The sequence below is a fragment of the Chelonia mydas genome, chromosome 5 (assembly GCF_015237465.2).
Source record: "Chelonia mydas isolate rCheMyd1 chromosome 5, rCheMyd1.pri.v2, whole genome shotgun sequence".
Classification (NCBI taxonomy): Eukaryota; Metazoa; Chordata; order Testudines; family Cheloniidae; genus Chelonia; species Chelonia mydas.
In genome coordinates this window covers 88,487,212-88,500,785 of record NC_051245.2, presented here as the reverse complement: position 1 = coordinate 88,500,785, position 13,574 = coordinate 88,487,212, and the positions used below count along the sequence as shown (strand labels likewise).

Sequence of the window (13,574 nt, the reverse complement as noted above, 5' to 3'; positions counted from 1 at the left end):
CTCCCCAGATGTGGCCACTCTAGCCCTAGGACCGTGGTGCACTGTGGGAAGACTTTACTGCCTGCCCTGCATGTTACCAGGAAGCAGCTCACTTTGCAAAAGGCCTCATTGTTTCACTCTCCATTGCAAACCCAGGAGGCTCTCTGACAGATTGTTGATCAGAAGAGAATGGGTTAATGCTGATCTGAGCAGCTTCTGTTCACAAAGGGGTGGTGGCTTCTGTTTTCAATAGAGTGGATTGCAGATTGCTTGGATAGAGAGGGTTAAGGAAATTGTCCTATGGAATTGTGAGATACTTCTGGCTGACCCCCGGGGTCTGAATGAAGCAAGGCTACATCTACACTGCAAGGCAGTAGGGATCGAACCCTGGTCCCAACTTAACTTGAGCTCAGACCCTCCAGCCCTGCAGAGACCTGGGACCATGGGTCCAAACCCTGGATAGATGCAATGGAAGTTCGTGCTTGAGACCAGTGTTACAGTGCAGACATACCCAAAGAGTTACTCCTGATTCTTATAATTGTGAGGTTAGCGTTTTGTCCTTACTGTCTTCTGTTAGGAAAAAAAATCGGGTTGTTGCCTGGGGCTGCATGTGAAACTTGTTTTTGATTAATTGAATATGATTTAATCCATACACCAGCACTTTCCAACTCTTTGCAAACTGAGCCTCTCTTCAGGAAGACAAAATTACCTGCATCTTTCCTTTAACTGTGCCATGTTACCAGCACACTGTGGGAGAAATGTTTACTACTACTGTTCCACACTTCCAGGGGAGCATGCCTATGCTTTGGAAAACACTGTCCTACAAAAGTATAGCTTTATGAAGGCAACATTTGTCTGAGTGTAAGGTGGAGTACGTATGGTCAGATCACATTTTTATTATATTCCTAAGAAGTTCTGTCGGGCTCCAGTTCCGAAAGGTACGTAAGCTTGTGCTTAGCTTGGAGAATGTAAATTGTCCCATTAAAGTCCAGGGACTACTCATGCGAATAAAAGTTAGGTGTGTACTTAAGTACCTTGCTTAACTGGGGACCAAATAAGCATGTCTGTATGTCTTAATTTAAAAGGAGAGTTTCTGATTTTTAGAGAACGTGACAGGAAAACCATGTGATATTTGCAATTAACTATTTTAATGAACTAGTAGTTGCAAAAAAAAAAGTTTGCCTGCATTTGTTCTGTATCATTATTTTGAGTGGAAAATCTTTGTATATGGAATTTACAGTTCGCCCTCTGAGCAGAGAGATCACCATGAGCCAAGCATATCAGAATATGTGTGCTGGGATGTACAAGGTAACTTATTACTGAACAGATGGTGTACATAGGCTTCAAATTTGTTGTATGGTGGTGTTAAGCATTAAAATCTCTCCCTCCCCTCTTTTTTTTTGTAATCTGTGTCCATTCTGTTCTTGGTTCTGAGAATCAAGCCCTCATTTTTGGCATGCCAAGCCCCCCTAAAGAAATTTCCTACTCTAAATAGTGTTTTATCAGACACAGAATAATGCCATTTAAAATCTTCTAATGGATATGAGTAAGGATAAATAGTCTGTGCTGAAACCATTATCTTTAGGCACTGGAACTTGTTTATAGTGCCCTCCCCTGTCACCAAACGAGGTTGGATACCAAAAACTATAAATGATACTAGCTGAAATATAATAAAACAAGCACTAAAGGTACATTAAAATGGAAGTACCACGTAGTGCTAAAAGATATGTAATGCTGATTCCCTAGCCTCCCCATTCTCTGCCCTCTGACATGTGAGTAGAGGTGAAATATTAGCTGACTCAACAGAAGTGCTTCTGATGTGGTTTGATATCTGAGTAGGCTCTTTTGTGAATCACTCCATCCTCTCTCTCAAAATTAAAAAGAGGAGGAGTTACTTTCCTAACCATTTGCTGACTTGTTTGGTGCATTATAAAGCACATGAAAAGCCCATTCTCTAGGCAGACAAATAGACAAGAGTAGAATCCAGAGAAAGGAGACATACAGTTAAAACCTTTTTGCATCAAATGCCTGGAAAAGTATTTCAGAATGACTTTTTTTCCCATCCTGCCTGTGTGTACCGTTGCTGATTCCAAGATGCGGTAGTGCTTGTGTGTTATGACAAAATACTAAAGGTTTCACCTTGGTCTTTCTTATTCATTCCTTCCCCTTAGACGATGATAGCTTTTGACATGGATGGTAAAGTGAGAAAACCCAAATTTGAGCTTGATAGTGAGCAAGTTCGATATGAGCACAGGTTTGCTCCATTCAACAGTGTCATCACGCCACCACCAGTGCACTATCTGCAGTTCAAGGTGAACTCTTTTCAAACAATCTTAAAACATTTAGATTCAACTCTGCCTTTCAATATGTTTATACATTTCTTGTAAGATCAGGCCCTGCACGTACACATACGTGCCTAGTGGCTGCTTTTATAGTACATATTGATGCATCTCAATGTATTGAAGGACAGTATCATGCCTTTGAGTACTGTGCTATAAGTTAAAGGTATCTTTCATTTTTCTAAGTTATTATTTAAGCAAAGTAGAGAATGACAAGAGGCTGTTCACTGTATTTGCAGTAAGGAAAATAAATTGAACTTTCCTAAAATTGGACTTTTAGGCATTTTTGCCAAGTTTTGTTGCTGTTACTCTTTGTAATGTGTGCATTTGTGTGAAAAGGATATCAAATTTGACAGACTCTCAGCTAGAATAATATACATTTAGAAAAAGTAGTTTAACAGTTGAAGTATTATTACTTTGCAAACAAGCAAGGTATATGAACCAAATATGAAGGCAGTTTTGCATGTAAAATGAACATTGATAATGCAAATCAGACCATCCTTGCTTTCTGTGTGTCAACAAGGCTATATCATCTTACCTATCTTTAGAATTATGCAATTTTTTTTTTAAGGAAAAGTAACTTTTAAAAAAATCTTGTCCAACCTGTGCACACGAGCCTGTGCATAATAACCACCTAATCTTATTGCTCTTCCTCTGTCCATCTTTCCTCCTTAGTTACTCCCCACTGTTTTGCTGCCTACTTGATCGCATCACTGCTGCAAATAGATTGCAAGTTCTCCAGAGCAGGGATCATGTCGTTTATTTGTGCTCGGAGGTGTCTTAGCACACTTTTTGGTGTTCTAAAATAATAAGCTATTTAATAAAGATTACAATACATGCAATTTAACTGGTTAAAGCAAATACTAACTTGACCTCTGCTATTTAGTGGTGTTAATATTTTAAACAGTACTCAGTTTGACTTAAGGAAAAACTGGTTTTAATTAAATACTGTGACTGCTTTTGATTGGGATCAGAAAACAATGTAGAAAGGTTTATGTGCTGTTGACTATTAGTTTTAATATATATATATATTTTGTGATATTTAGGAAATGTCTGACCTAAATAAATACAGCCCCCCTCCACAGTCCTCTGATCTCTATATGGCAGCTAGCAAACACTTCCAGCAGGCTAAAATGATACTGGAGAATATTCCTAACCCAGATCATGAGGTAAGGCTGAACTGAAATGTAGAGAAAGAGAAGTTTCTTGTTTGGAATACATTATTGGCTTTGTCATTAGTTCTAACTGAAATACTTTTGTTATGAATTAAAATGTGCTAGCAAATTATAATTTAGTTATTAAAGTGCTCAAGTATTTAATTTTAAATTGTCAGCTTCCCACATTGAACTGCCTGCTGTACACCATGATGTATAAGAACAGCAGCTTGTTAGAGAAGCAATGTGTCCTGTGCAACATGAAGCACAAAGTCAACCCCTGAAAAATAATACCTTGAAATCTGCAGAGGTTTGACCATCGTGAGAATGCATATGAAATACCATGTTTTATATGGTCTATTATATTAAAAATACTATTGTATTAAACATAGTTAGTTGCCTTATCAAGATGGTTAAATATAATTTATATATTTGAAAATTTAGTACAAATTGCTTTGACCTCTTTTAAAATGGGATTGATATTCCAGTCCAAGTATTACATTGTGGAAGCAGCGTGATTTTTTTCAGTTATTTTTTCTTGGCCATAAATTGTCACTTGAAAGTTTTACTACTTTCTGTTAGGTCAACCGAATTCTAAAAGTTGCTAAACCCAACATTGTGGTCATGAAGCTGCTGGCAGGAGGACACAAGAAGGATTCTAAGGTAAGAAAATCACAATCAAATTGAATTTATTGTCTTTAACTACTGAATAACACAGTAAACAGTTCCATTTTGGCCACAGATCTAATAGTTGAATGCACAGGTTCTGTTTTTAACTATTCTTAGCCTTAGAGGGAATAGAGATCTGATCCAAATATGGAAAAAATTAGAATTAAAAAATAAATGTGTTGACCCTTGAAACATGTTGAGAAGCTGTCACTTCAAGTTTTGAAATTTGTTATGCCCTCAAATGTTTGAACGTTGGGAGGGAAATTAGCTGGGAAGCTGCATCTAGAATGTAAATAGCAACAAAGACAGGAGCTATGATGTGGAAGGTGAGGCTAATGATGGAAGCAACAGCAGATGTGTATGGATAGGGTTAGACATTAAGAGGAAGAAGAGAAGGGAGAGCAGTTGATAGCAATGGGTCGAAGGAAGTACAAGTAAACAGTAGAAGGGTTGAGGACTGAGGAGAAACAGCAGCAGGTAGGGGAGGGGAACGGAAGAAATTATCTGAGCCTTTGGCAGATAGTGGGTGAGGTGGAGAGTAGAGGAAAGCATTGGTGGGGCAGTATCCAGAAGGTAGAAACAGAAGTATGGGGAACACAAGGGGCAAGTGGGTGGGTGGACGAGAAGTAAGGTACTAGTGGGATAGCAGTTAGAAGGGTAGATCAGCAGCAATTAGTTTTTAATCTTGTGTACTTGGAAAGAGAAGCAATTTCAGAAAAACAATTTTTTTTAAAAAAAAAAAGTGCCTCACCTCTTCAGTACTCGTGCGTGGTTCCAATATAGTATATAAGAGGACTGACTTCCCCAAGGCAGAGATGTGAGGTCTTATGTCTGACTCAGTGAGATTTTAGTTTTTCCATCTACCTCCTTATTTTGTACCAGTTCAATTGTACTTTTCTTTTTTTCCCTCTTTGTGTTGGTACCAACTCCATCATAGTACAAGCTGTAACTGAGAAGGCTGATGGCTTTCCCCAGATGGCAGTGTCCCTCTTCGCCCCTCACTAGTGGTGACTAGTCTTTCAGAGACTATTTTCCACAACTCAGAATAGCTTTTGATGATGATGGGTTTTTTTAAGTTGATTTTTAGCTGAAGAGATTTTCTTGGTTTGTGTTCTTTTTTGATATTTTAAAGCTTAAAAAAAAAAAAGTAGGTAAAACTAGCATTTTCTTCCAAGATAAGTATGCCATGAATTCCCCTTTCGAGCCCATAAAGTCAGTAGTGGTGTATGTCAGAGTAATCTTTTAAAACTCTCTCTTCCTCTAGGTTCCTCCAGAATTCGACTTCTCTCCTCACAAATATTTCCCAGTTGTGAAACTTGTTTGAAAGACCAGAGATTATTATTAGGATACCTGAACTGTAATCTGTATTTCAGATACCTGCTTTGAAATGGAGTATTTTATACTGTAGCCAGAAGTGAAATGGATCTCTTGGATAAAAGTACTGTTGTATGGAATATCTTTAGTCTGACGTCCTTATATGACCTGAATGACAACTGCTGTTTTAAAGTGGTTTGTATAATATTCTATGGGTGAAATGGTTTTTAGTCAACTGCATTATTGAACAACATTGTACCTTATTTGGTTTTATTACAGATTTAATCATAAATCCTTTTAATGAATTCTGACTGACAATAGTGTTTGTAAGGATTTAATAACACTCATAGCTGAGTATGATACAGTACAATAGTACCTGTCTGATAGACGCAGCTGAGTTAAAGTGAAATTCTGGTTTGAACAAGGACTCTCTGAAAATGACATTATAGAATCATAGCAGTGTAGGACTAGAAGGGACCTCAAGATGTTGTCTAGTCCAGTCCCCTGCACTCAAGGTAGGACTACGTAATAACTTGACCATTCCTGACAAATGTTTGTCTAACCTGTTCTTAAAAACCTCCAAAGATGGAGATTCCACAGCCTCCCTAAGCAATTTATTACAGTGCTTAACTACCCTGATAGGAAGTTTTTTCTAATATCCAACCTAAACTTCCCTTGCAATTTTAAACCCATTGCTTCTTGTACTGTCATCAGAGATTAGACATTAGTAAGAACAATTTTTCATCCTCCTCCTTGTAACAACCTTTTTATGTACTTGAAAATTATGTCCCCCACCCCGCCCAGTCTTCTCTTCTCCAGACTAAACCCAGTTTTTTCAATCTTTCCTCATAGGTCATGTTTTCCAGACCTTTAATCATTTTTGTTGCTGTCCTCTGAATTTTCTCCAGTTTGTCCACATCTTTCCTGAAATGTGGTGCCCAGAACTGGACAAAATACTCCAGCTGAGGCCTTATCAGCATGGAGTACAGTGAAAGAATTACTTGTGTCTTGCTTACAGTACTCCTGCTAATACATCCCAGAATGATGGTCGCTGCTGCTTCTTCTTGTTGCAAGAGTGTTACACTGACTCATATTTAGCTTGCGATCCACCATAGCCCCCAGATCCCTTTCTGCAGTACTCCTTCCTAGGCACTCATTTCTTATTTTGCATGTGTGCAATTGATTGCTCCTTCCTACGTGGAATACTTTGCATTTGTCCTTATTGAATTTCATCCTATTTACTTCAGATCATTTTGAATTTTAATTCTATCCTCCAAAGCACTTGCAACCCCTCCCAGCTTGGTATTGTCCACAGACTTTCAGTGTTCTTTCTATGCCATTATCCAAAAATAATTTATGAAGATGTTGAACAGCACTGATCCCTGCAGGACCCCACAGGATATGACCTTCCAGCTTGTCACTTAACCACTGATAACTACTCTTTGGGAATGGTTTTCCAACTAGTTATGCACCTACCTTATAGTAGCTCAATCTAGGTTGTATTTCCCTGGTTTGTTTATGAGAAGGTCATGCGACACAGCATGAAAAGCCTTCCTAAAGTCAAAGCTCTACCACCTCCTCCCTATCCACAAGGTTTTTTACCCTGTCAAAGAAAGCTATTGGGTCAGTTTGACATGATTTGTTGTTGAGAAATCCATGCAGACTATTGCTCATAACCTTATTATCTTCTAGGTGTTTGCAAATTGATTGTTTATGTTTAATAATTTGCTCCATTATCTTTCCCGGTACTGAAGTTAAACTGAGTGGTCTGTAATTCATTCCCTGGGTTGTCCTGATTCCCCTTTTTATAGATTGGCACTATATTTGCCCTCTTACAGTCCTCTGGATTCTTTCCCGTCTTCCATGCATTTTCTGTGATAATCACTAATGGCTCATATCTCCTCAGTTAACTCCTTGAGTATTCTAGGATGTATTTCATCAGGCCCTGATGACTTGAAGACCTCTAACTTGTTTTTTTCCCCTATTTTAGCCACAGATCCTACCTCATTTTCACTGGTGTTCACTATGTTAGACGTTCAATAGTTACTAACCTGTTTGGTGAAAAGTGAAACAAAAAAGTTAGCAGTGCTGCCTTTTCCACATGTTATTATTGTCTTTCTCTCCCCCCCACCCCCTCCCATTGAGTAATAGGTCTACCCTGTCCTTGGTCTTCCTCTTGCTTCTAAAGTATTTGTAGAATGTTTTCCTGTTACCCTTTGTCTCTAGTTGAATCACATTTTGTGCCTTGGCCTTTCTAATTTTGTCTCTACACACTTCTGTTCTTTGTTTAGGTAAAATTACAAAAGATAAATATAATTTCCACTTTTTGTAGGACTCTCTTTTTGAGTTTCAGATCATTGAAGATCTCTTGGATAAGCCAGCGGGGTCACTTGCCATATTTCCTATCTTTGCTGCACAGTGATAGTTGGCTCTTGTACCCTTAAATGTCTCCTTGAAAAACTGCCAACTCTCTCAAACTGTTTTTTCCCTTAGACTTGCTTCCCATGGGATCTTACCTACCAATTCACTGAGTTTGCTAAAGCCTGCCTTCTTGAAATCCATTACCTTTATTGGGCAGTTTTCCCTCCTACCCTTCCTTAGAATCATGAGCTGTCATTTCATGATCACTTTTTCCCAAGCTGCTTTCCACTTTCAGATTCTCAACCAGTTTCTCCCTGTTTGTCACAATCAAGTCTAGAACAGCCTCTCTCCTAGTTGCTGCTTCAATGTGTTCCAAGAACTTGTTGGATAATCTGTGCCCTGCTGTATTATTTTCCCAACAGATGTCTGAATAGTTGAAGTCCCCCATCACCACCAAGTCCTGTGCTTGGGATGCTTTTGTTAGTTGTTTAAAAAAAAAAAAAAAAAGTCTCATCCATCTCTTCTTCCTAGTTAGGTGATCTATAGTAGAATCCTACCATGACATCACTCTTGGTTTGTTTGTTCATTACCCCTTTTACACCTACCCAGGAACTTTCAACAATTCCATCTCCTATTTCCTTTTCAATCTCAGTGCAAGTGTATACAGGTATGATATATCATATATACCTTGATATATAAGGTAACACCTCCTGAGCCAGCTGTACCCTTCTGGAATATTATCCCACCAAATCTCTGTGATGTGAACTATGCCACAGTTGTGTTTATTTCTAGTTCTTCCTGTTTGTTCCCCATATTTCTTGCATTAATATACAGACATCTACGATACTGATCTGATATCCCTCTCGTCTCTCCCTTGTCCCCAGGGTTCTAGGTTTTGATCTTAATTACCATCACATTTGCTCAGCTTACAATTAAAACATTTTTTTTCCCAGCCTTACAAACTCAAAAGGTATTCATAGGCTAATAGAGTTTAAGGCCAGGAGAGTCTGACTGCCTGTATGACACAGGCTGTTCAATTTCACCGGTATATTGAGCCAAATAACTTACTTATTTGAATGAAGCGTAGTTATGGCACAACTGCAAAGCTGTAGCGTAAGAGCACTATTTTTATAGGCACTTGATGGCTATAACTACAGGCTGTTCCAGAGGCAGCTACTTTACTCTCTGATCCCATGTAATTTACAGAATTTCATTTTCATTTCACCTTTAAAAGCAAAATGGGCCTCTGTTACCTTTAGGGAGAAGCAGTGTATTCACATTTATATAAACACTTCTCAGTTAAGCCAACATGTAACAAAAGGAAGAGGGGGAAATCTCATTAAGGACTTTCGCCTAGACCTAGATGGTGTAGCTGTCTGGGCAAAACGACTTACAAGGGGCTAATTGCTCAAATCAACTGCACAGCAGTTCCTTTAATCAGTATTTGCACATGAGCTAGTATGATATCCAAGCACCTTACAGCAGGTACATCGGTCTACCATCCAGTCTAATCATCATTAATCTCTGACCTTCCCTCTAGGCAAAAATGAGTGTATAGTAAATTGTTTATCATAGCATTTACACACATTTAATAGAGTTGGGTCATGTTCCAAACCTGGTAAAGTTTCTTTAATTTCTTGTGGAAGAGAGTTCCAAAACCATGGACATGGAGCTGACAGCACCACCCTTGGAGCTGACAGTTCCCCTGTTCCTGATCAGAACTGCCATAAAATCATGGTAATAAAGAGCCTGTCTTTGAGGAGCTTGGGTCTAGCCCTTTCAAGAAGCTTGAAGATCATGGCCAGAATCTTTAAATGTCTTGATACTCCAACTCTTATAAACCTGTTTCCAAAGCACTTGTCAAGTCAAAATGGTAATATAGCAAGCAAAGCAGGCACTTCATAGACTCTCTGCAAAGTTTTGCCTACCTCATTGCCCAGAATTACTATAGGGAAGGTTGGTTGGTTGGTTTGTTTGTTACAAGAGGGTTGAAAATTCATTCAAAGCAACAGTACACAGTAGTCTTTGCTTGAGGCAAGCAGATGTTTTGTGAAAGTTAGGAGTGGCACAACTCGTGAGTGAGTTTATGCCTCACTCTAAGCCAGTTCTAAGAATAACAGTTGGATTAAAAAGCAAGACCAGAAGGCAAGATGAGCTGAATTTTTCATTTTGCAGGAAATTATGCAATTTTAAAACTCTGTGTTCCAAAATGGAACAGAAACATTTAAATTTCCCACAAAACAAAAATTTCAAAGCCTTCATTTTGGGTTGATTGAAACATTTTGTTCTGAGCTTGACTAAGTTTATTATAAAACACTTTTCTAAATTCAGCTGGAATCTACAAAGGGACCATCACTCGAAAAACAACATTTAGCTTTCAACAAATTGACATTGATCATAAAGTGTTCTGCTGGACAACTTCTAACCAGCTCTACAAAATGGTTTAATTGAAGTTGAAGCTGAACACCCAAAACTGGCAGACTAAATATATTAGAAAGCAATAATTAAGTTAGTTAACTTCTCTCCTATGTAAATTCAATACAAAAATACTTTAGTGCACTGACCTCTCTACTTCTCCGCATTGTGAAGAATTATTGTTACTAGACTTCCAGGCAAACTGGACTGCTCACTTTCAAAGGAAACCACCTTCCACTGGAAATACACAAGCTGGTCAACAGGTAACATGTTAAACTAGAAATAATTTCTGTACTGTATCACGTTTACAGAATACATGAATTAGAAATTGGGTAAATGAACCAGTTTTCTTCTCTTCGCCCCGCCCCGCACTAGGAGCTAACATTGAAAGTAAACCAACCCTGTTTAAAATAAGTTAAATACACACTGAGAAAGATTTAGTTTTATTTTAAAATGTTTTTCTAAAATTGATCAGGCTTCATTGCAAAAACATTTTGAACAAGAACAAAAATCAGTTCCCCTCCCCATCAAGTTCATAACTTCATTCAGGAAACTCAAAAAGTGAGTACAAATGGTTTTAGGCAATATACAAAGTTGTTTAAAACCACAGTTCTGAGTAAATCTAATTTCTCTTGCCCCACTACAAAAAGCTTTAGTTCTAAAATTCTTTTCTATACAGTTGACATAAGCCCCTTGCCTTTTACATTTTTAAAAATTACAGTTAGAATCTGAATCCTTCAAAAACCATTTAGAAAGTAAGTTTTTATTTACAGATGATTCTGTACCCCCATGTAATGGATGACAGTCATAAATTAATGTCCACCTTATCTTTTTAAGCTGTCTGAGCAGCTTGATGTGTAATATTACCTAATGGCTGGAGAGTTGGGATAGATAATTTAACTTTTTACTAAAAACTGCAACTACTGCCAAAGGTAATACATCCCAACTTTGGCCACATTTTTAGAGGTGGTGTCCTCTTGTGTCTCTTCCATTCCTCTGTCACTCTACAAAATGCCTGTATTTTTTCCTTAAGTTTGTATAGCCTAACCCCAAACCATGAACACAATGTATTGTGAGAGGAAAAGTTTCAGAAATGTAATATTTCTGTGTCTGGCTTTATTACTGTATAGAGGGGAACATTGCAATGCCTTAGGACAATTTAAAGTTACATTATTCAGAAACTCTCAACTCACGTAAGCAAATCTTGTCTATGTCCATTCATTTATGTATAACAAAGGCCAGGTTTAATGCAGCTTCTGAGCACAGCCCTATTTATTGTCTGGCAACTACGTTTATTTAAGATACAAAAATATTGTGCTCAAATTATTAAAGCCAGAATATTGGCACTGTGAGCTATGGCATACAGTACATAACTGGAAAGGAAATAAAGTGCATGAGTAGTGAGTTAAGCATCAGATTTCCCTCACTGTTAGAGTATAACTTAAATGCAGTGTGCAGTCCTTTGTACAATTCAGTCATGCCTACTACCTCTTCTCTCCTCTAATTGTGTTTTACTGTCTACTGTTCTGCATTAGTATCTCAACTCTTGATTTGGATTTGTTCGAGTTATAAAAATAGTCCTCTTGAACAAGCAGTTACAGGATACAAGCTGCTTTCATTTTCTTTTCTCTTGCTGTCTGACACACTGGACTATGGCATACAGGCAACCTTCAGTATCAGGATCCAAATCCCTGTAACCTACCCACTTTTAGCAATCAGGATTTACAAGTGGAATCAAGGACAAAACCTCAGGGATAGCTGAGAGAGTGTGAGATACTAATAGTTTTAAAACAGCATGGTGGAGAACTCTCTCTGATAGATGGTGCGGTGGACTTTCCACACTTTAAACTCCTGCTTCAAACAGGCACCTTGCAGTAACAAGCAAGGCCAGCGCTCCCAAAGCTTTCCTAATGGCACAAGGAGGTATTGTATGTTTGTTTACCACAATGAATACATTCAACATGTTACAGTAAAAACATTGTACACTAACAGTGAGAAAGTATTCTGTTATGCATAATATAACTTCAATGTGTTCAAGTTTACTCATGGAGTCCTACCTAAAAATGTCTTTAAATGCAGTGGTGAATGGGTGAAGTAAGGAATATACATGGCATGCCATTTTAGCCTTCCCTCAGACAGACAGTGGTAGCTTCAAGAGCTGCAAGTCAGTTTTACAGAAACCAAATCCTCCGACTAAAATGAGTTGTACAAGCTAATCCACACCACCTTGCTAGCTTTTTGAATGCAGGTCCAGCCTCTTTGAAGTGACCTCCAATGGAAACCATGCTATTCTTCTGTGGTGAAGAGAGATATCATTAACAAGAGGGGGGGAAAAGCTATCCAAAAGCCCTGTAGTAGTTTGAGAGGGTCAGGTCAACTATTCGAGCCTTGTGGAAGCCTAAGTGATAAGGACTAAACGTACCATTTACTGGGGGAGGATTAGTCTAAGTTTAGCATGTGAAGCACAGGTAGGGATTCAATATATGATCTTAGAATTACTTTGTTTCCCCTACTTCATGCCATTGTTTTATGATTGTACAACTTGGCTGACTGTTTAAAAGTATTACAATTATTGCTAGCTAATTAAGGTTTTAAAACAGTAAAAAAAAAAAAAAAGTTTGACAGAAGTCAGAATTGCTTTAAACAAACCTCTGTAAGAGACAAAGTATAATTTAAACCATTGAAGCAGAGTACTAAAACTTCACAACAGCGATCTACTTTATTTGGGACCCTTTTAAAGCCTTGAGATGGCAATCAAGCATTCTAGCTTCACCTGGATCTTTATGGTTGGATTTGTTTGCAGGTGATTGAGTCACATATGGTGTACTTTCTTATTCACAGCTTCTGTCTCTCCTCTTCACCTTGGTCAAATAAGTGGTTCTTCATATTCAGATCTTCAGGATTTGCGGCTAATAAGGGAGGAAGAAAGTAAAATTCTTAATACTGTAAGAGTTGGAATAATTGACAGATTTTTGCATTTGTAAGATGTGGAACAGAGCAAGAGAAACAATATAGTCCTTATTGAAAGTATTGGGTCATTGTAGAATAGTGCAATATCACAAGTATCCCATTATGGTTTGCTTTTACATATACCATGAAACTGTACTGAGTGCCCAGTTCTCTCATCTCATGTAAATTGGGAGTAACTTCACTGAAGTCTTATTGCACCAGAGTAAAACTGTGATAGCAAAATCTGGCCCCAGCTGTATTCAGAGCAAGCACAAAGGCATCAGAGTTAACTAAACTGACTAATAGAAAGCCAGTCAGTTTCATCCCTCCCAAAACCCTTTAAAGGGACAGTTCTAAAAATACAATATACTGTGTACAAGAGGATTTTAAAAAA

The 13,574-nt window shown here is 38.1% G+C and overlaps 2 protein-coding genes across 7 annotated transcripts in view; one reads left to right on the top strand and one right to left on the bottom strand.

Moving 5' to 3' along the window:
• The window catches only part of NAA35 (N-alpha-acetyltransferase 35, NatC auxiliary subunit), a 52,570-nt gene extending 46,810 nt beyond the window's left edge, over window positions 1-5,760 (top strand). For all 4 annotated transcript variants that reach the window (XM_043547341.1, XM_027827907.3, XM_037901768.2 and 1 more), the window contains exons 19-23: window positions 1,220-1,287; window positions 2,151-2,291; window positions 3,365-3,487; window positions 4,055-4,135; window positions 5,406-5,760. In XM_043547341.1, coding sequence (XP_043403276.1) covers window positions 1,220-1,287; window positions 2,151-2,291; window positions 3,365-3,487; window positions 4,055-4,135; window positions 5,406-5,465 — 473 coding nt within the window. In that variant the 3' untranslated portion in view covers window positions 5,466-5,760. The remainder of the gene's footprint in view (window positions 1-1,219; window positions 1,288-2,150; window positions 2,292-3,364; window positions 3,488-4,054; window positions 4,136-5,405) is intronic.
• A 4,898-nt stretch (window positions 5,761-10,658) lies between these two features.
• The window catches only part of GOLM1 (golgi membrane protein 1), a 94,243-nt gene continuing 91,327 nt past the window's right edge, over window positions 10,659-13,574 (bottom strand). For all 3 annotated transcript variants that reach the window (XM_043547342.1, XM_037901759.2, XM_043547343.1), the window contains one exon: window positions 10,659-13,140. In XM_043547342.1, the coding sequence (XP_043403277.1) occupies window positions 13,067-13,140 (74 nt within the window). In that variant the 3' untranslated portion in view covers window positions 10,659-13,066. The remainder of the gene's footprint in view (window positions 13,141-13,574) is intronic.